Source organism: Hakea prostrata, chromosome 11 (assembly GCF_041222555.1).
Source record: "Hakea prostrata isolate BN-2017 chromosome 11, UWA_Hpros_2, whole genome shotgun sequence".
Taxonomy (NCBI): domain Eukaryota; kingdom Viridiplantae; phylum Streptophyta; class Magnoliopsida; order Proteales; family Proteaceae; genus Hakea; species Hakea prostrata.
The window spans coordinates 6,740,531-6,760,457 of record NC_142610.1 but is presented as its reverse complement, the minus strand read 5'-3'; the positions used below and the strand labels follow the sequence as shown (position 1 = coordinate 6,760,457).

Sequence of the window (19,927 nt, the reverse complement as noted above, 5' to 3'; positions counted from 1 at the left end):
ATACCCTAGCTAGGAAGGCCCGGTCCATGGCTAGTAGGACTGTCTGGCCTATTTCCGTTCCTTGGCTTCTTAAAGCTTGTATTCATGATGTCTTGGGTTTTACTGGCCCTTCTTCTAACTAAAAATCAGTTCACCAAAAAAAAAAAAATTCCCTTAACATTAATACCACTCAAGGGTTCTTTTTTGGGTGCGTTGTTTGCTGGAATAAAGGTGGAGTGGGAAAATTCTTGAAAAAATATTTTTTAAAATTTTTTTTTATTTTTCTTATTTTTCTTACTTTTCCTAAAAATATATATTGTTTGGTTGCTTGAGGTGAAAAAGTGAGAGACAAACTTCCTTGAAGTGGGACCTACTACTATCATTTTTTTCACAAAATTCCTTTCATTTCCGTTCCTTCTTTCTCACTCTACTACACATAGGGCTCACTAAGTTTTTTTTTTTCTTCTTCCACTCCACCTTTATAAACAAATGCAACATTTGTTTCGTTATTGCTTTTTATGGAATTTTTTTTATTGATAACATTATCAGTTACCACGCATGTGGCCATGTGCCATGGTTCAACAAACGGTCAGTTTGAGCCCTTGTTGAGTAAAATTTTATCACTCCTCATTCAAGTTCGTGTTTTTCCATTTCGCTCAACCCTTCGTCTTCCTCTTCTATTTTTCTCCTCCATTTCCCTCTTCCATCGTCTGCTTTCACCATCTACGGGAAGGAATAATTCCCCTAGCTTCGTCCTCACTCCGGCTGCGTTGAACTAGGAACTTGTCAAGGCCGCGCTCAATCCATAATTGTTGCACTGGAAACACATCTAACAGTTGGTAAGCAGTTCTCTAATCACTCAATGGTACTGGAATTCTCCCCTGGTTCTGCCGACACTATAGATAATCACCATGGTTGTATTAAAGATTTATTTCTTTACCTTTTTGCTGCTTGTATTGTATCTTACAGTTCAGTTATCTGGGAGTGTTAGATTTATTTTTAATAAAAATCTAAATTTATAATATTAAGTTTCAAAATTAGTTTTTATTTTCCTTTGTTTTATTTGATTTGCTTTGTGTCTGACCCATTAATTGAAGGATGGTAATTAGGACCTTGATTATGAGACCCTTCATGACCATGATCATGGGTGGTGAAGTGGTTATGAATATATTGGAATTGATAAAGGAGTTTTAAAGACCTTGATCATGGATGATAGGTGAACTTATTTATTGGGTAAAATTTACTCAAATTTGAGTATATGTTTAGATTCATATTGCACCTCATGACTATTTATGGCCATTACCATGAGTGGTGTTAAGGTAATTGAATAGATTAACTCCAACACCATTGACCCTAGATTCCTATTGCGCCTTCACAACCATTCATGGCCATTACCATGAGAGGGGTCAAGGCAATTGAATAGATTAACTCCAATTTATGGCCATGAGGTGAATGTGATAATTAGTCTCCATTTAGTGAGGAAGGTTGGGTCAAGGTGATTTATTCTTCATTAGTAGAGAATTGGTTCTCCACTTGGTGGGAGAGGTGGGTCAGTTCAATTGAATGGCCCAATTCATTGCTCTAAGGGACTCAAAGGGGGTAAGGTGTGGTCTTGAATCTAAATAAACCTAACCCAATCCTTGCATACTATACAATTGATATACAACATACAGTTTATATAAATTTTACTTACTTTCTTGCAAAGTCTCTTTTCTCTCTTGATTTTATTTTGGTGTTGTGCTGTAACTTTTGGCTACTTTAAGGGACTAGAAGAACTGTTTCATCTTTTAGTTGGAGGTTGACTTATCTTGAAAGTGGTGGTGCAAAAGAACCCTTAGCAATAAGGTGCATCAATTATCTTAAAGGCAGTAGTCAAGGTGTGAGTCAACCTCATCTGTTGGTGGTTCGTTCAAATACAACATCAAGTTCTTTGGATCAGCTGAGGATCTTCAAATCTCAATTGCATTGCATTTTCATTTCTTGCAATTGTAAGAATTTATAATACAATTACCAACAGGGAGTTAAGCGTTGCAACAAAGCGACCAGAAGAATAATATTGTTTACCTGATCTACTGTGCAACATAGAAGAATAGACGTACTGAAATTAAGAAAATGATAGAAGATAAACAAACGTACATGAAATTTAAAAAAAAATGATAGAAGATAGACAATCATAATTCAAAAGGACCGCTCCGTACTGAGTGCTGATTTTTTAGAGAGGCCACCAGAACTCTTATCTCTCTTCGGATCATTAGAAATCTCCCATATTGATGAAGAAACTGTAGAGATGTTTCTGTTTCTGGTGCTGGAGCTGGATTCAAGTTTGGATTAGAATTTAATGTCTTCCGTGTAAGCATCTGTATTGAGCTTCTCAAATCTATTTGGATCTACTATAAATACCTGAGGAGTGTCAGCATAAACTGTGTTGGGCTTAATCACTTGTTTCTGTGGGAATGAAATAGAACTTTCCCTTGCCTACTGGCTCTTCGTTGTCTTTGAATTATGAGAGATGGTTGCTTCGGAACAAGCCATTCATTCCCTTTTGAAATTTTCATTAAAAAGGTAATACAGGGCAGCAGGGGCAATTTGAGGGGGCGTGTGTTAGTACAGGTGAGTGGTAGCAGTGGAAGGGTTCAACATGGCTTTTGGCATATGGAGAAAAAAATGGAAAGATTATCATTCAGTGGACTAGATCGGGCTTAACCGGAGAAGGAAACACAGCCTGCTGAATTCTACAATAAGCTTCATTAGTAGAGGGGACCTTCTCTCCTGGTAATGACTGGTTGAGGATCGGAGTCTTATGCATATTGAGACTCAGCAACAAGGAGTTCAGCGTGTTGAGATCTAGGAACATCAATGTCAGTGGAGAGTGCTTGATAGACATTGAGTTCCTCCCACATACCTTAACCATACTGTAGTAATCAGAAAAAGACACCCCATTCCACATAAAGAAAATCTATTCTTCATACAGATCATAGATCCTGGACATATTCTTGTCCTGCAAAAAGATCTATTTGAGTTCATCCCAGACACCTTTTTAGTTTTCTGAAGCATGGCTTCAATAGGGATGGTGAGTTCCATACTACTGCATCACTAGCACAATACAGTAGCATTCTAGATTCCCAACCCTTATACTTGTCAGTATTTGCAGCATCTGGGGTCATTGTCACATAATCCATCCTGTGTTTTGCTTTAACGTAGACTTCTACAGCCTCTGCCTTGAGTAGAAAATTGGAAGCATCATTCAACTACTTTTTTTGGGTAAAAAAATCATCATTCAACTTCATAGAGTTTATTTGGGCATTGAAGGCATTAACAGAAGGTTCAGAGTGTGCTACTACATGGCATATACGTATATATAATCAATAGGGAAATGCCTTTCTTGATTATAGATTTCTGAACTGACTTGGGAGGTGAAATTATAAAGAAAATAGCTTGAAAACAGGACTGAAACTATATTATCTTTTCCTGCATAAGTACTAGAAACATAGTAATCATGAAGCCAAGCAAATAGATTTGTAAGTAGAGGCCATCAATTGCTGGTTCCTTGAGTGAACCAGGACAAACTGCATCGTCTTGGGGTAACCTGAAAATTGGTTCAAAGTTTGACCCGGCAAAGCACATATATGTTGGCAAGTCTTCCGTTGCTCTACTAGTGACATATGACAAGGTCATTTATTTCTTATCTAGAGTTGTGTCTTAAATGCTTGTTCTTCATCATCTAGACAAAAAGCTATCATGTTGATGAGCATTAAAAGACGGATATGTCCCTTATCCCCTTCACGTATAAAAGAAGAATCAGGGATATTGGTTGTGCTACTGTAATTTTAGTTCTATGATTCACTAATTTTTTATTTTCTCCGGGAGGAATTCAGTTTAATCTTTTTGTAATATTGATCAGTACATTTAGATTGTTAAGCATCTTTCGTTCATGTTGTTGTTCAAAATATGATGTATAATTGTTCCTGAAATCCGAGTTGGTAGTCAGCTAAAAGGTTCAATGAAACTGTGCTTATGTGTGTTTTCTTGGTTTCCGGTGATGAAGATATAACAAAGATGTTGCCTAAGGATTCGACAAAGAAGATTTCCTTTCAGCATTGTATAAGTGAAGGGGATCTAGTAATCGTGTATGATAGGCATGACAACATGAAGGCCGTCAAGTAGAATTTATTGCTTGCCATTTTTAAGGATACAACGTATGAGAGGGCTTTGAAAATTTTCTCAACAGAGAAACTCAAAAAGGAGTTTGAAAATTTACTGATGCAAAGAAGCAAAACAGTAAAGAAGCGGCCTTTATGACTGAGAATTAAATATTCACAGTGGATTATGAGCTGGGCGGGCAGAAACATAACCAGCGAGTAGCAGACAAAGAGAGAGAGAGAGAGAAATAGGAAGGCAATTAACGAGAAAAGAAGAAGAAGAAGAAATGGAATTACTGTTGCTTCTTAAGATTTCTTTGTCAATCGGTTTGGTGGGTGTTCTGAGTTTAATATTCCATGTCTATAATGTTCTATGGCTGAAACCAGAGAGGCGTAGATTGGAGCTTCGGCAGAAAGGAATCGGAGGTCCTCAACCTTCTTTTCTTTATGGAAATATCCCTGAGATGAAGAAGATAGCACAGGAATCCAAGACGATGGCTGCTAAGTCATCATCATCAACCATATCACATACTGATTGGCCTTTCATTCTCTTTCCCTACTTGGAGGAATGGCGAAACAAATACGGTGAGAATTTCTTTTCATTGCCAACTTCATTACCTGCAACTCCCATTTTTTTCTGATGATAAGAGCAATCCAAGGCGATGATGTTTGTTTGGCTTTTAGATTTTAATTTCATTTCCCCTGTTTCATTCCCACGAATTCGGTTTGATATGGTTTTTAGTGCGCTTTCACCATTTCTATCTTTAAGCTTTGAAGTTTTGCTGCACTTATCATTTGGATTCCCAATTCATTTCGTCGAATGCCCCTGTTGAGTTTGTTCACCTTGTCGGTTCCAATGGAACCTGGATCACCTCCCTATATGGGGAGAATAATTTGCTCCTGTTGACTCTTTTCCATCACATGATATTGGTGGAGCCTACTTGTAGATATTAGAAAATTTCAGAAGAAAAAATTTTAGTAGGACTTATGTGGGCCCACTCCCTACTGTATGGTTCAAAGCATCAAGAGAGCACATTGTTATGATGTTATTATTACTTAGTAGTGGGGTGTCAGAAGACCATAAACCTGATCAAATTCAGATGAAGGAAGAAAATTCAGATTCTTAGGGTGCATTTGGTATAGGTTAGGGAATTGTTTTCTGACATTCTATTTTTTTTCAGAATACGACAAAAATACCAAAATATGTTTGGCAAATTAGGTCTCTCTATTTTTATTGTTTTTAATGAAATTACTACTTCCCACAAACAAAATATAACAAAGAAAAGAAACTGAAGGTGACTAAAAATTGATAGTTTCTAGGCATGCCCGATTTGGGTTCGCTCATTCATAACCTAAAACCAATTTGACTTGATCAAAACCAAGCCCTGTTTGACACTCCTACCTTGCAATAGTAGTAGTGGGGACTGCAAATTTTGCTTTGATTGTCCGAATCCATCCTAGTTCATCTTGCACCTAAACAAGTTCTCTGCTTAAAATTGTAGTCTGAAGGATGGGGCAAGGTTAGATCTCAGCTGGTTTGGGATGAGTGTTTGACCTAGTTCGACCTGCCCCATCCAGCCTTGCCACCTTGGAGGATATTTTTGATGAATGTAGGGTAACTGAAAGAAAAAATGTTGTAATGGGCGTGAGCTCCATGTGAGCTAGACCAGATTTAGTGTTTGTATTACAAGGGTTGGTATGAATAATACAAGGATTGGAACTAACGTTACATTGTGTCTTTTGTGACGATGAAATTTGAATAGCACTCTGACCATTATCCTGAGAGGCGGACCTACCCCTCAGGGGGCGGCCGCGACGAAGGAACCACCGCACCTTAATCGGCGGACGGACCCGGTTCGGCGGCCGGATCGGTGAACGGGTATTCGGACTTCTATGGGCTGATAATTGATACGTTTTCAACTCTATTTCTCTTACCTTTTTTTGTGAGGGCGTTGATTTTTTCCTTTGGTACTTTTGGAATCTGAATAATCCTATCTGGTTTTTATAATATAAATCTATGTACTTTCGGTTTTTCGGCGGTTTTCGTGGGGTCCTTCCGTCCTTTCGCGTTCGTCCCCGTGCGTGCTCGGCTTTCGTTTCCATTTACACCCCCAGCTGCGCCCCCCCCCCCCCGTTTAAAAAAAATCTTAAAATAAACCCATTTCAGGCCTTTTTTGACTAGTTTTTGGTCTTTTGACCATCTTTTAGTGTGAAACATTAGTACTTGCACCCCGGAAAAAACATCTGCTGCTGTGCACAACAGTGAACATAGATGCCAAATAACTGGCTGAGAAAGCAAAGAAACTACAAGGCTATTTTGAACTTTTCAAATTTGAAATCAAGCTTTAAATCTCAGCCTGTTATTTGGAATAAAAAGTGCACTGCTGTGCACAACAAATGATTTTCCCCCTTGCACCCGCCCAAGTAAGAAAATAAAAAAATAAAAAAAAATTAAAAGGTAAAGGCAATGTCTAGATGTCATTACCCCCACCTCCCATAAATGTTAAATCTTGGTTCCGTCCCTCATTATCCTTTATAGTAACAAATGAAATTATAGATTATTTTATTATATCGTGGTTATGTAGAATGTTTTTCTTGCTCTACCTAGCTTGCAGGGTTATGGTTAGGCTTTAAAGTCTGAGCTGATTCACCCCCCAAAGAAAAATCTGAGCTGAACCCGACCCAGTTGCAACAATTGTAAAAATTAATTGCATCCATCACAGGTAAAATGTTCGTGTACTCAACTGGTAACATACAGTTCTTATACATGATCAATCCTGATGTGGTGAAAGAGGTAAGCCTCTGCACTGCTTTGGAGTTGGGGAAACCTTCTTATCTAGCCAAAGAACGCAAGCCTTTATTTGGAGAAGGCATTTTAGTCTCAAGTGGGAAAGTATGGGCTCACCAGCGCAAGAGCATTGCTCCAGAACTCTACTTGGACAAGGTTAAGGTATGTTGCAGGTGATCAAGGGTATAAATTAGTTAATTGGGTTTTATTGCATTTGTTGAGATCTAAGGATTCAGATCATAACTTACTTGTAGGGAATGATCAAGCTAATGGTAGACTCAGCTGAGTCACTGTTGAGAGCATGGGAGAGCAGCATTGAAGGAAATGGGGGAATTGCAAACATAAGGGTTGATGAACATTTCAGGAGTGTAGCTGCTGATATAATCTCCAGGGCTTGTTTTGGTAACAACTATTCCAGAGGTGAAGAAATCTTTTTGAAACTTAGAGATCTTCAAACAGCCATCTCCAAACAAAGTCTACTCATTGGAATTCCTGGAGTCAGGTACCATTGGATAGATTGTTAGTCTTTAATTCATTCTTTTAATTAATGGGTATTAATTCTTATATATGTTGTTTGATGCCAGATTCATTCCTTCCAAAAACAATAGAGAGATATGGAGATTGGAGAAAGAGATTCGTTCATTAATTCTAAATGTGGTGAAGCATCGTAAAGAAGGAGGATATGAGAAAGATTTACTACAAATGATCCTTGAAAGTGCTAGTAATGATAACCAAGAGTTAAATGAAAGCAAATTCATTGTTGATAATTGTAAGAACATCTACTTTGCTGGTCATGAAACCAGTGCAACTACTGCATCTTGGTGCATGATGTTATTAGCTTTGCATCCAGAATGGCAAGATCGTGCTCGTGCAGAGGTTGTAGAAGTTTACAATGGTCAGCACCAGCCTGATGCTGATATGCTCCGGAAGATGAAAACGGTATATATTATGCTGAAACTATATTTATATAGAACTAATCTTTAAAAGCTTGTTGTTGATGAGAAGAAGGTTTTTCTGAATCTTTACTACTGAAATGCAGATGACAATGGTGATTCAAGAGACACTGCGTCTTTACCCTCCAGCAGCATTTGTGTCGAGGCAGGCCTCAAGAGACATGAAGTTTGGAGAAGTAGATGTTCCGGAAGGTATGAACATTTGGATTCCAGTATCAGCATTCCACCATGACCCAGAAATCTGGGGACCTGATGCACACATGTTCAACCCAGAGAGGTTTGCGAAAGGAATCTATGGAGCATGTAAGCTTCGACATGCTTACATGCCATTTGGTATGGGGACACGCACTTGTGTTGGCCAGAATTTCGCTATGATAGAATTGAAGGTGGTTCTTTCTCTCATTCTCTTAAACTTCTCCTTCACTATTTCTCCTCAATATCGTCCTTCCCCTGCATTTCGATTGGTTATAGAGCCTGGAAATGGGGTGGAGCTTTTTGTTAGGAAGGTTGCTTGACATGGAAGTATGAAGTTCGACTGAAAAAAAGACATTGAAGTTTAAAGATCAATGGGAGAGGGGAGAGGGGAGAGGGGAGAGGGAGAGGAGAGAGGGGAGAGGGAGAGGAGTTTTTTTATTGCATAAGGTTTTGATGTTAATTTTAAGTCCTGATGTACTCACCTCTTTGAAATAAAATCTTTAACATGGAATGCTGGAAATAGTGCTTTTCTAGCTGATGATATTTTACATGATAATTTATTTCGAATTAGGATCATTAATCTTCTACTCTTTATCTTTGAAGATAGCGGACACCACTACCTTGACGCTCTCTTGACCATGCATTTAAAAAAGAGGTTCACTTCTTGATATTGACAAGATAGACCTTCCTTGAATGTGAGATAGCAAGTGGAGAAGGGGGATTCAAGGTAATGGCATGGAGGATAGAAAAACATAGCTCAGTTTTTTCTCTGTAAAAATTTAGTAAATCCTAGTGGGGTCATTGAGTTGGCATTGGTGCTGACCTAAATTGTCAATCACCTTGTGGTTGACACTTCTTATAGGTCTAAGGCTACTCACTTGGGTTTAATTAGCTTTCTCTTTAAGCACTTAGAAATGACCTGATTATATGCAGAAAGCATTGCAAGAGAATAGTCATGCCACAGATGAGCATATCCTTGTCTGAAGGGGAAGACAAAAAAAAAAAAAAAAAAAAAAAAAACAATAGAGAATTACTAATTTTCTACTATCATTTGTTCAATAAATGGTCCCCAACCATATAGGCATATGACAGCGGAAATGGCATATGAGCTACAACCACCAACAGACTCCCAATTTGACCATGATGACAAACAATAATAACTATTTTGGTTCATAACCTGATTGGTCAAGGGTCTTTGTGATCCATGTTTAAGTAACGATAGCACTTTTTTTAAAAATTTTTAGGTGAAGTAATTATAACGATAACACTTTAATCCAGATAACAAGCTTTTCTTTTGTAAAAGATTTTTTTTTACATAAGCTCTCTTCATTTCTGTTGAAAATATGACTATCTCCTTCAAAATCAAAATCTGAAGAAGCCCAACTTAACATTTCACACCATTAGTGAAGGTACATAATTAACTTCTTAAATTCATTTGTTTATGTGACCATATTATCCATAGAGTAATAAAATGATCATGTAAGAGTTATTTTAATCGGAGGGAAGTTTGGTCATTTTTCTTTAGAATAAATTTAGTCATTTAATATAGGGTAATATGGTAATATTAAGAATATTATTTAAAATTTTATATTGAATATAAATTTTATATGAATTTATCAAGTGGATAAAAAAAAAAAAAAAAAATTCATATTTACAGTTAAAAGAAAATTGATAGTGTGAAGTATGGAGGGGTTCTTTGTAAGATTTTGATTTTAGGAGAGGTACAAAGTGTTTCTAATGGAAATGAATGAGGCTTGTGTAAAAAACTCTTTGTAAAATAATCACTTTATGTGAGATTTTAAATCAATTAAAAATCAATTGAGATCAACTTAAGAAAACTCATCTTCATTCAAAAGCTAAACATTCGAACTTTTTGATCTGCTAAACTCAAGAGTTGATTCTTTAGAATCCTCTAATATAATATTCCAATTTTCAAACAAGGGGAGTTCTCGGGTTTGCACCCATCCGAGGCCACCTATATTGGTAATACCCCCTTAATATAAACTCGTTGACTACAAAAAAACTAAATCCAATCAAGGGTTTCTTTGATTTTCAGTCACCCCTAAACAACCCTACATTACCACCCCGGGTTCTTTTGTTTTGTTTTGGGAATTTCAACTACCCTCTAATTTCTGGTAACTTCCTTGGTGTTTTTTTGATAAATTACCATGCTGGCCTGGTTCAACAAGGTCAATGAGCCGTTGGGTAAAATTTTATCACTTTTTTTTTCTTTCAAAGGGGAAAATTTTATTCAGACAAATGCCTCCAAGCAAACGTTGTTGTTGGAGATAAAACCAGAGTTATCAGTCATAAACAAAGGTGGAGACTGCCACTAGATTCTATGTAAGCCTAAAACCTTGGCTCCTTTGGCTATGAAATCAGTTGAGCCATTCAAAGTTCTATCTACAACTTGAAATCTAATAAACTAAAAAGCAAGAGAGATTTTCTAGATTTATAGTAGAAAGCTGGCTCCCACCCAATTAAATGTAGAAGAAAGGCCATTCAAGGCACCAATGGTGACCTTGCAATTAGATGAAACTTTCAATCTCCGAATGTGAATGGATTTAGCGAGCAGGAGTACCACTTGTATTCTTTCAAACTCTATAGAAAGTGAAGATGAGCTATAACATGTTACTGCTTGAGAAGCTACAAAACACCCAAATTTGGGTCCCATAGAACATAGCCACGCCCTCCTTTGTTATCTACAGAATTCCAACCACCATTTGAAAAAACCAGTATAGCAATTGGTATCTACTTCTTATTGGATCGCATTGTGTGGAGAAAGAGGTGAAAAAGTAGTATCTCTTCGATCAATGAATAATATTTCAGCAACCTGGAAAGCCCACCGAGAAAAGACCTGTGAGATATGTATTTGTAAACCTTTAAAAAGAGCAGCATTTCGCGCAATCCAAATAGTCCAACATAAGGTGGACCACAAAATATCCGCATACTTGTCACTCAAGTCATCATTAGTCTCTCTACCCATAGACTAGTTTCTAAGAAAATAGTTAACAATCTCCCAAATGGAACTCTTAACTTCAAAACTCCATATCTGTACATTTTTCACCACACCCTTATACACCCTTATGTCCTAATTAGTTTGATATCACAAGTTTGATGATTGGAAAAAAAAAAAAAAAAAAAAAAAAAAAAAAAGAAATTATTTGGTGAAAAGAATAAAAGAAGCTCATTGTCTTTCTTTTTGGGCAGAAAAACTCGACAATCTGTTTTTGGCAAGAAAAAAAGTCACTATTATTGGTAACATTTGGGTTTTTTTTTTTTCTTTTTTCGGTAGATTACTAACATAGTTGAGTGATGAACTGATGATGCAAGCAACCCCGAAAGCACTTAAGCTAATAAGCAAGTTATTGCACTGAAAAGACCAAATTACCCTCCTAGATAAAACCCTACCACACGGTTACACGCCCCCTTCTTCTTCGTCCTCTTCCCGTCTTGCATTAACGTCTGCTGCACACTCCTCTTCCAAGTTCGTGTTTTTCCATTTCGCTCAACCCTTTCGTCCTCCTCTTCTATTTTTCTCTTCCATTCCATCCTCTGCTTTCACCATCTACGGGAAGGAATAATTCCCCTAGCTTCGTCATCACTCCGGCAGCGTTGAACTAGGAACTTGTCAAGGCTGCGCTCAATCCATAATTGTTGCACGTGAAAAACATCAAACAGTTGGTAAGCAGTTCTCTAATCACTCAGTGGTGCTGGAATTCTTCCCCTGGTTCTGCCGAAATTATATATGATCACCATGGTTGTATTAAAGATTTTTTTTTTTTTTTTTACCTTTTTGCTGTTTCTAATGTATCTACTGTTCAGTTATCTGGGAGTGTTAGATTTATTTTTAATAAAAATCTAATTTTATAATATTAAGTTTCAAAATTAGTTTTTTTATTGTTTATTTTTATTTTATTCTCCTTTGTTTTAATTGATTTGCTTGTGTGTCAGACCCATGAATTGAAGGATGGTTATTAGGCCCTTCATGACCTTGATTATGAGACCCACCTTGATCATGGGTGGTGAGGTGGTTATGAATGTATTGGAATTGATATAAGAGCTTGAAGGACCTTGATCATGGATGATAGGTGAAGTTATTTATTGGGTAGATATTGAATAGATTAACTCCAATTCATGGCCATGAGGTGAATATGAGAATTAATCTCCATTCAGTGAGGAAGATTGGGTTAAGGTGATTTATACTTCATTAGTAGGGAATTGGTTCTCCACTTTGTGGGGGAGGTGGGTCAGTACAAATGAATGGTCCAATTCATTGCCATGAGGGACTCAAATGGTGTAAGGTGTGGTCTTGGGTCTATATAAGCCCAACCCAATCTTTGCAAACTATATAATTGATGTACAATATAAACTTGCATTCTTTTTTACTTACTTTCTTGCAAAGTCTCTTTTCTCTCTTGAGTTTATTGTGGTGTTGTGCTGTAACTTTTGGCTCCTTTGAGGGACTAGAAGAATTGTTTCATCTTCTAGTTGGAGGTTGATTTATCTTGTAATGGTGGTGCAAAAGAACCCTTAGCAATAGGGTGCATCAATTATCTTAAAGGCAGCAGTCAAGGTGTGAGTCAACCTCATCCATTGGTGGTTCATTCGAACACAACATCAAGTTTCTCTAGATCAGCTGAGGATCTTTGAATCTCAATTGCATTGCATTTTCATTTCTTGCAACTGTGAGAAGTTATAATACAATTACCCAACAGGGAGTTAAGCGTTGCAACAAAGCGACATCAAGAAAGATTGACTTGTAATATACAGCAAAACCTGAACTAGTCTAACTTCAGTAATACACTTGTGGTCATCAGTTATGAATTTAAACCAGAAGAATAATATTGTTTACCTGATCTATCTGTGCAACATAGAAGAACAGACGTACATGAAATTAAGAAAATGATAGAAGATAAACAAACGTACATGAAATTAAGAAAAATTTGTAGAAGATAGACAATCATAATTCAAAAGGTCCACTTAAAGAAAATCCGTACTAAGTGCTGATGTTTTAGAGAGGCCACCAGAACTCTTATCTCTCTTCGGATCATGAGAAATCTCCTAATTGATGAAGAAACTGTAGAGATGTTTCTGTTTCTGGTGCTGGAGCTGGATTCAAGTTTGGATTAGAATTTGATGTCTTCCGTGTAAGCATCTGTTTTGAGCTTCTCAAATCTATTTGGATCTACTATAAATACCTGAGGATTGTCAGCATAAACTATGTTGGGCTTAATCACTTGTTTCTGTGGGAATGGAATAAAACTTTCCCTTGCCTACTTGCTCTTCATTGTCTTTGAATTATGAGAGATGGTTGCTTCGGAATGAGCCATTCTTTTCCTTTTGAAATTTTAATTAAAAAGGTAATACAGGGCAGCAGGGGTAATTTGAGGGGGCGTGTGTTTGTACAGGTGAGTGGTAGCAGTGGAAGGGTTCAACATGGCTTTTGGCATACAGAGAAAAAAAATGGAAAGATTATCATTCAGTGGACTAGATCAGGCTTAACCGGAGAAGGAAACACAGCCTGCTGAATTCTACAATAAGCTTCATTAGTAGTGGGGACCATCTCTCCTGGTAATTACTGGTTGAGGATCGGAGTCTCATGCATATTGAGACTCAGCAACAAGGATCAGCGTGTTGAGATCTAAGAACATCGATGTCAGTGGAGAGTGCTTGATAGACATTGAGTTCCTCCCACATACCTTAACCATACTGTAGTAATTAGAAAAAGACACCCCATTCCACATAAAGAAAATCTATTTTTCATACAGATCGTAGATCTTGGACATATTATTGTCTTGAGAAAAGATCTATTTGAGTTCATCCCAAACACCTTTTAGTTTTATGAAGCATGGCTTCGATAGTGATGGCGAGTTCCATACTACTGCATAGCTAGCACAATACAGTAGCATTCTAGATTCCCAACCCTTATACTTGTCAGTATTTGCAGCATCTGGGGTCATTGTCACATAATCCATCCTGTGTTTTGCTTTAACGTAGACTTCTACAGCCTCTGCCTAGAGTAGAAAATTGGAAGCATCATTCAACTATTTTTTTGGGTAAAAAAATCATCATTCAACTTCATAGAGTTTATTTGGGCATTGAAGGCATTAGCAGAAGGTTCAGAGTGCTACTACATGGCATGTACATATATATATATATCAATAGGGAAAATGCCTTTCTTGATTATAGATTTCTGAACTGACTAGGGAGGTGAAATTATAAAGAAAATAGCTTGAAAACAGGACTGGAACTATATTATCTTTTCCTGCATGAGTACTAGAAACATAGTAATCATGAAGCCAAGCAAATAGATTTGTAAGTAGAGGCCATCAGTTGCTGGTTCCTTGAGTGAACCAGGACAAACTGCATCGTCTGGGGGGAACCTGAAAATTGGTTCAAAGTTTGACCCGACCAAAGCACATACATGTTGGCGAGTCTTCCGTTGCCCTACTAGTGATATACGACAAGGTCATTTATTTCTTATCTAGAGCTGTGTCTTAAATACTTGTTCTTAATTGGGCTTTGATTTTGAATATATGCAATTTCATCATCTAGACAAATGGCTATCATGTTGATGAGCATATAAAAGACGGATATGTCCCTTATTTCCTTCACGTATAAAAGAGGATCGAGGATATTGGTTGTGCTACTTTAATTTTAGTTCTATGATTCACTAGTTTTTTATTTTCTCTGGGAGGAATTCAGTTTAATCTGTTTGTAATATTATCAGCACATTTAGATTGTTAAGCATCTTTCCTTGATGTTGTAGTTCAAATATGATGTATAATTGTTCCTGAAATCCAAGTTGGTAGTCGGCTAAAAGGTTCAATGAAATTGTGCTTATGTGTGTTTTCTTGGTTTCCGGTGATGAAGATATAACAAAGATGTTGCCTACGGATTCAACAAAGAATATTTCATTTCAGCGTTGTATAAGTGAAGGGGATCTAGTAATCGTGTATGAGAGGCATGACAACATGAAGGCCGTCAAGGTCTGCTGTGGCTCTGTGCTTCAGAATCGATTTGGAGTTTTCCAACATGCAGACTGGATTGGAAAGCCATTTGGGTCCAAAGTGTTGAGCAACAAGGGTGGATTTGTTTACCTCCTCGCCCCAACCCCAGAGCTGTGGACTTTGGTTCTAAGCCACAGGACTCAGATTCTGTACATTGCAGATATCAGCTTTGTTATCTCATACATGGAAATTGTTCCTGGCTGTGTGGTTCTTGAGTCAGGCACAGGAAGTGGGTCTCTCACCACCTCACTCGCCAGGGCTGTGGCTCCTTGTGGACAAGTTTACACGTTTGATTTCCACGAGCAAAGGGCTGGATTGGCTAGGTAACTGAGAGATTGAAACATTGGTACTTATCTTCTACCCTTGAAGATATTCATGTATTCAGTTTATTGCATTCTGAGTTCCATTAGCTTCAATTTTTCTCCACAGTTCTACCAATGCCTTCTTTAAATCTGTAGTTTTCATTTACTAATTCAGTTATGGACTCAAAAGGGGTAACAGTAAATCAGTAATTCAGTCTTTTAAGTTTTAAGACCTTCAAAATCGAAGCCAAGCAGTCGTGAATGTCTCCATTGGTTTGCTATATAAACTTGTCTGATACTCTGGTCTCTGTGGTTGCCTTAGCTATCTATTCTTAGAATCTATTCTGGGCCTTTGGCACAGATAGTATCCTAGGCCCAAAAATCTTTTCTGCAGAACTAGGTTCTGAGAATTGGGTTCATAGGATAGGCTTTAAGCCGCTTTTCAAATTTATGAGAAACACTCAGATTTTGTGGTCTTCAAAAGGCACATGAGCTGGTCCAGAGATAAAAGGTGTGGACCCATCATCTATTTGGAACCAAAACTTACTAATCCGTTTACTCGATGCTGCAACTTATCGTTCTCTACAACTGACATGCAGCATACAGTTAAGTCTCCTTCTTCGTCTGTCTGCCACTCTGCGTCCATTACCCATATGAAACAGCAACAGCCGGAAATGTCTTCTATGAATCACTCTCCTTTCCATTCCTCTGTCTTAGTAACTAGTAGCCACTCTCTGTCTCTCTCTGTGTGTGTGTGTGTGTGTGTGTGTCTGTGGTCATGGTATGTGTAAATTTTGAGTTGCACCATGAGTGTCAGCAACAGCTGGCAACAGCTCACCAGGCTGTCACCTCTCTGCAGCTCCCCTCCACCCTTAAGCACCATTAGATGGGAACTATTTTAGCCTTTTAGGTAAATAAAAGCCTTTCAATTGCAGTCTATTAGATGTACTTCTCTTTTCTAATTTTGAATTTGCTACCAAACCTTTTCCATTTCTTGCTGAGAAATCATTCCAAGACTTTATTCTGCAAAATACCATAATAGGTTCTGAGAAATTATACCAAACAGAGCAAGAGTTTAAAAGTCAGCTCATTGTAATGACTGAGATACTGCGTTGGATATTTTGAAGATGGGTTTCTTTCTATTTCATTAGGGCATTCAAATGTTGAATCTTGCATGGGGCTATGGAAATTAATTGGAGAAGAAAAACCATCTGATTTTTCAACGATTGATTTAATCTGGTTGCAACTTGGAACAAATGCTTAGGTCAAATTAAGGACTGCTTCAGTTGTAAGGAACCTGAAGATCTGCTTAAATTTCCCGAGTGCTTAAAATCTCAATAATTAACAAAGAGGGCATTGGACTAGAACACTGGAACCCTATCTGGTTGACAGTTTTTGTCCGTTTGTTTCTTAAGCAAGTGTTTGTTCATTCGTTTCTTGAGCTTAATTGGTAATTACATTGTGTACATTGTGAGATTCTATTTGTGTCCTCATCATTCCTCCTTGGCAATTTTAGATATGTAAGACTTCAGCAAGTTCTTTGTGTCATTAAAGACCACAAAAGTTTGTTTCATTGTTGTGAATTTCATGGTGTCTAGGAATGTGGGATCGCTTTGACCTAGATTTTTTTTTGGTCGACAACGTAAACACTTTGACCTAGATCAACCTTGGAAGAATGAAATACATTGCAATATATCATATTTTTCTGGTCAAGTGGTTTGAAGGCTGAAAAGAAACTTATAGCTATCGACCCACAAATTTGTTGGGATGTGATTTATATTGATCCTCCCTTGCTCAACAAGCTCAATTTCATCTTTTACTGCTCCCCTTCCCTCTCCCACAAGTGCCTCACCTCCAAGAGGTAAAAAAAAAAAAAAAAAAAAGGGAAGTTCCAAAGTGGCCATCTTCTACTACAAAGGTATTCAAGATATAAGGTTTTTTATCTCATTTTTGGATATAAATAATTAATGGATGCTTCCTTGTTAACAACTGGATATAATTTGCTGTTTATCATTTGTCACCTGCACCCGGCTGGTAGAGCCATATTAGTTGGCCCCTGTATTTTAACATTTGAGAGATGAATTTGACTCATAGACACCTGCTTACCTTGATGACCCCTACAATTCCATGTAACATGGGTTTCATATTGTTTAACTATGTTGAATGTACCCATTGATAGACCTCGATGTGTTAATAGCTGAAAGGATTGTCTCCAGCTCATGAAACAAGTTGATCGAAATAAAGTGATTAAGTTCCTTAAGTACCTCATGTAACTTTATGACACCTTGAGATATTTTGAATTGAGGTAGGCGGTCTTGCTGGAGATGAGTTTCTTAGGCATGCAGCAGGCTATATAACTACACCATGATTTCATGTGGTATACTCTGTTTTACTCAACAGAGAGGATTTTGAAAAGAATGGATTGAGCAACTTCATTACGGTTGAAGTTAGAGATATTCAAGGCAGTGGGTTCCCTGAAAAGTTATGCGGACTTGCGGATGCTGTCTTCCTTGACCTCCCCCAACCATGGCTGGCCATTCCTTCTGCTGGCAAAATGTTGAAGCAGGATGGAGTTTTGTGTTCTTTTTCACCTTGCATTGAGCAAGTTCAGCGTTCATGTGAGAGTCTCAGAACAGACTTTACCGGTATGTGCGTTATCTCAGCTTGTTTCTGCAATTTTCGTTTTTCATCTGGGATACTCTTACACAGTGAGAATGGTTGCCCTGGTAGGAGCAAGGTGTTAGAATGAAGATGCATAGTGGATAAATTGATGTAGTTATATAGGTCGCGTTAACATTTTCCAACTGTGTTACTCATCGCATGTGTGATGCCATTTTTATAAATTATTTCATTCTCTCACATTCCATTTTGGGATATTTATGCAGTAAATAGATTACTTTAGCCTTAAGGTATAGTGAGAGGGAAAGAATATTTCCTTTGCCTTTTTATTTTTTTTTTTGGTTTCTAAGTAATTAATTATAAATTTTTCTAACAATACATTTATAACCAACTATTGAGCTTCCTCGTTGTTTTACCTGTTTCTGTAGATATAAGGACATTTGAGGTCCTCCTTCGCTTGTATGAAGTCCAAGAAGTTAAGAGGGAGTACTGTGGAGATGATGATGGTGGTTCTCTGTCATCACCTCCTTGCAAGAGGAAACAACTTTCAAGTGGAAGAAGTAATGGGAAGGAGAAATCTGATGCCAACACAATCATGGCAAGGCCGTGTGGCGAAGCAAGAGGTCACACTGGCTATTTGACATTTGCAAGACTCAAATGCCTATAGTTGGAGGTGAGACTACCATTCCCTTTCCTCTTTTAGCTGGGATGTAGATGATGTTGGTTTCACCTTGAGAATTTGATTCAAGCCTCATGAAAATTTGAATGGATGGAGAAAATGGTCCATTACAGTACCAAAAACACAGGAAGGGCTGAGAAAGAGTAAATTTTGGTTAGTGCTGGTGGGGAATGCCACTTTACCTCTTTTCTCCTTAATCACTAATATTTTGCCATGTGAATTATTTTGAAAACCACTTTGGAACTGTTAATGAAGTGTCCAGGAATTGGAACTATTTCTCCTTGGAAATATTTGCATGTCACATTTTACAGTCTTACAGGCATCTTGTCCTTGCTAACCTCTTTGCCTGCATTCATTAATCATTTACATGAATCGGAAGGCCTAAACATTTTTCTCTCAGTAGAGATTTCCGATCCAAAAACATCAAAAAAGGAGAGTAGGCTGCCCTAAATTCAACAAAAGACCCCTTCAAGTTTACCACATATCCAGGTTTTATGTTTTGGGTTCACTTGGACAAGGGAGTCAGAGAGTGAGGACTCCTATGAACAAATCAACAGAGAATTTAGCTAGTTTACAGTCCCTTGTTGCAATCCCATCTGCATAAACCAGGTTTCTGTTGGGAAGATTATGTAGAACTGGTAAAATCAGGCGAAATTATTGTTCATTTTTAGATCCTCTATCGTTCAATTCCAGATATTTAAAACCTATTATGCCTGGGTTTGGCTCTCCTCCTTAGTAGCATTCAACACTTTTTCAGCAAAAGAAGATTTTGAGGTTTGAGAGATTCTCCATATCCTGAAAGGACATTAGAGATCATTTATGTAAAATGGCCTACATGTCTTTGTAGGATAAATAAAATTAGAAGAACATACCTATAAAAAGAGCACACATATGACAAGCCATGTTTTATTGGGGTTTAACAAACAACCCATAATGGTCTTTTGACTCTCACTCATGCTAGCTTGTATGTGGTCGATTCTGAATGCATTTTCACAAATCCAAGCATTCTTGAGACATAAATTCACATAAATGATTAACAACTTCAATTTATAATGATAGTGAAACACGAACCCACATTAAAATATACATAACACATACATCAAAATATCAAATCTCAGATACAAGTAACGTGCAATTGTGCAAGAACAAAGGCATCCCTTCGTCATAAACTCTGAAAAGAACTGAACATAATCTAGTACTACTGACATGTGTGTTGCATCATCAACAAATTGAAGGTAACACATCGTAGGATATAGGCTA

The 19,927-nt window shown here is 37.5% G+C and overlaps 2 protein-coding genes across 2 annotated transcripts; both read left to right on the top strand.

Annotated features, from left to right (window-relative positions):
• The first annotated feature begins 564 nt into the window (after positions 1–564).
• LOC148999812 (cytochrome P450 714C2-like) lies at positions 565–8,443 on the top strand. Its single transcript, XM_089140463.1, has 6 exons — positions 565–818; positions 4,025–4,703; positions 6,842–7,068; positions 7,161–7,408; positions 7,491–7,845; positions 7,946–8,443. Exons 2-6 carry the CDS (start codon positions 4,406–4,408, stop codon positions 8,372–8,374), a joined length of 1,557 nt encoding a protein of 518 aa, XP_088996589.1. The 5' UTR covers positions 565–818; positions 4,025–4,405; the 3' UTR covers positions 8,375–8,443.
• Positions 8,444–11,479: 3,036 nt separating this feature from the next.
• LOC148999811 (S-adenosyl-L-methionine-dependent methyltransferases superfamily protein) lies at positions 11,480–19,132 on the top strand. Its single transcript, XM_089140694.1, has 4 exons — positions 11,480–11,738; positions 14,931–15,390; positions 17,770–18,014; positions 18,417–19,132. Exons 2-4 carry the CDS (start codon positions 14,942–14,944, stop codon positions 18,653–18,655), a joined length of 933 nt encoding a protein of 310 aa, XP_088996820.1. The 5' UTR covers positions 11,480–11,738; positions 14,931–14,941; the 3' UTR covers positions 18,656–19,132.
• The last annotated feature ends 795 nt before the right edge of the window (positions 19,133–19,927 follow it).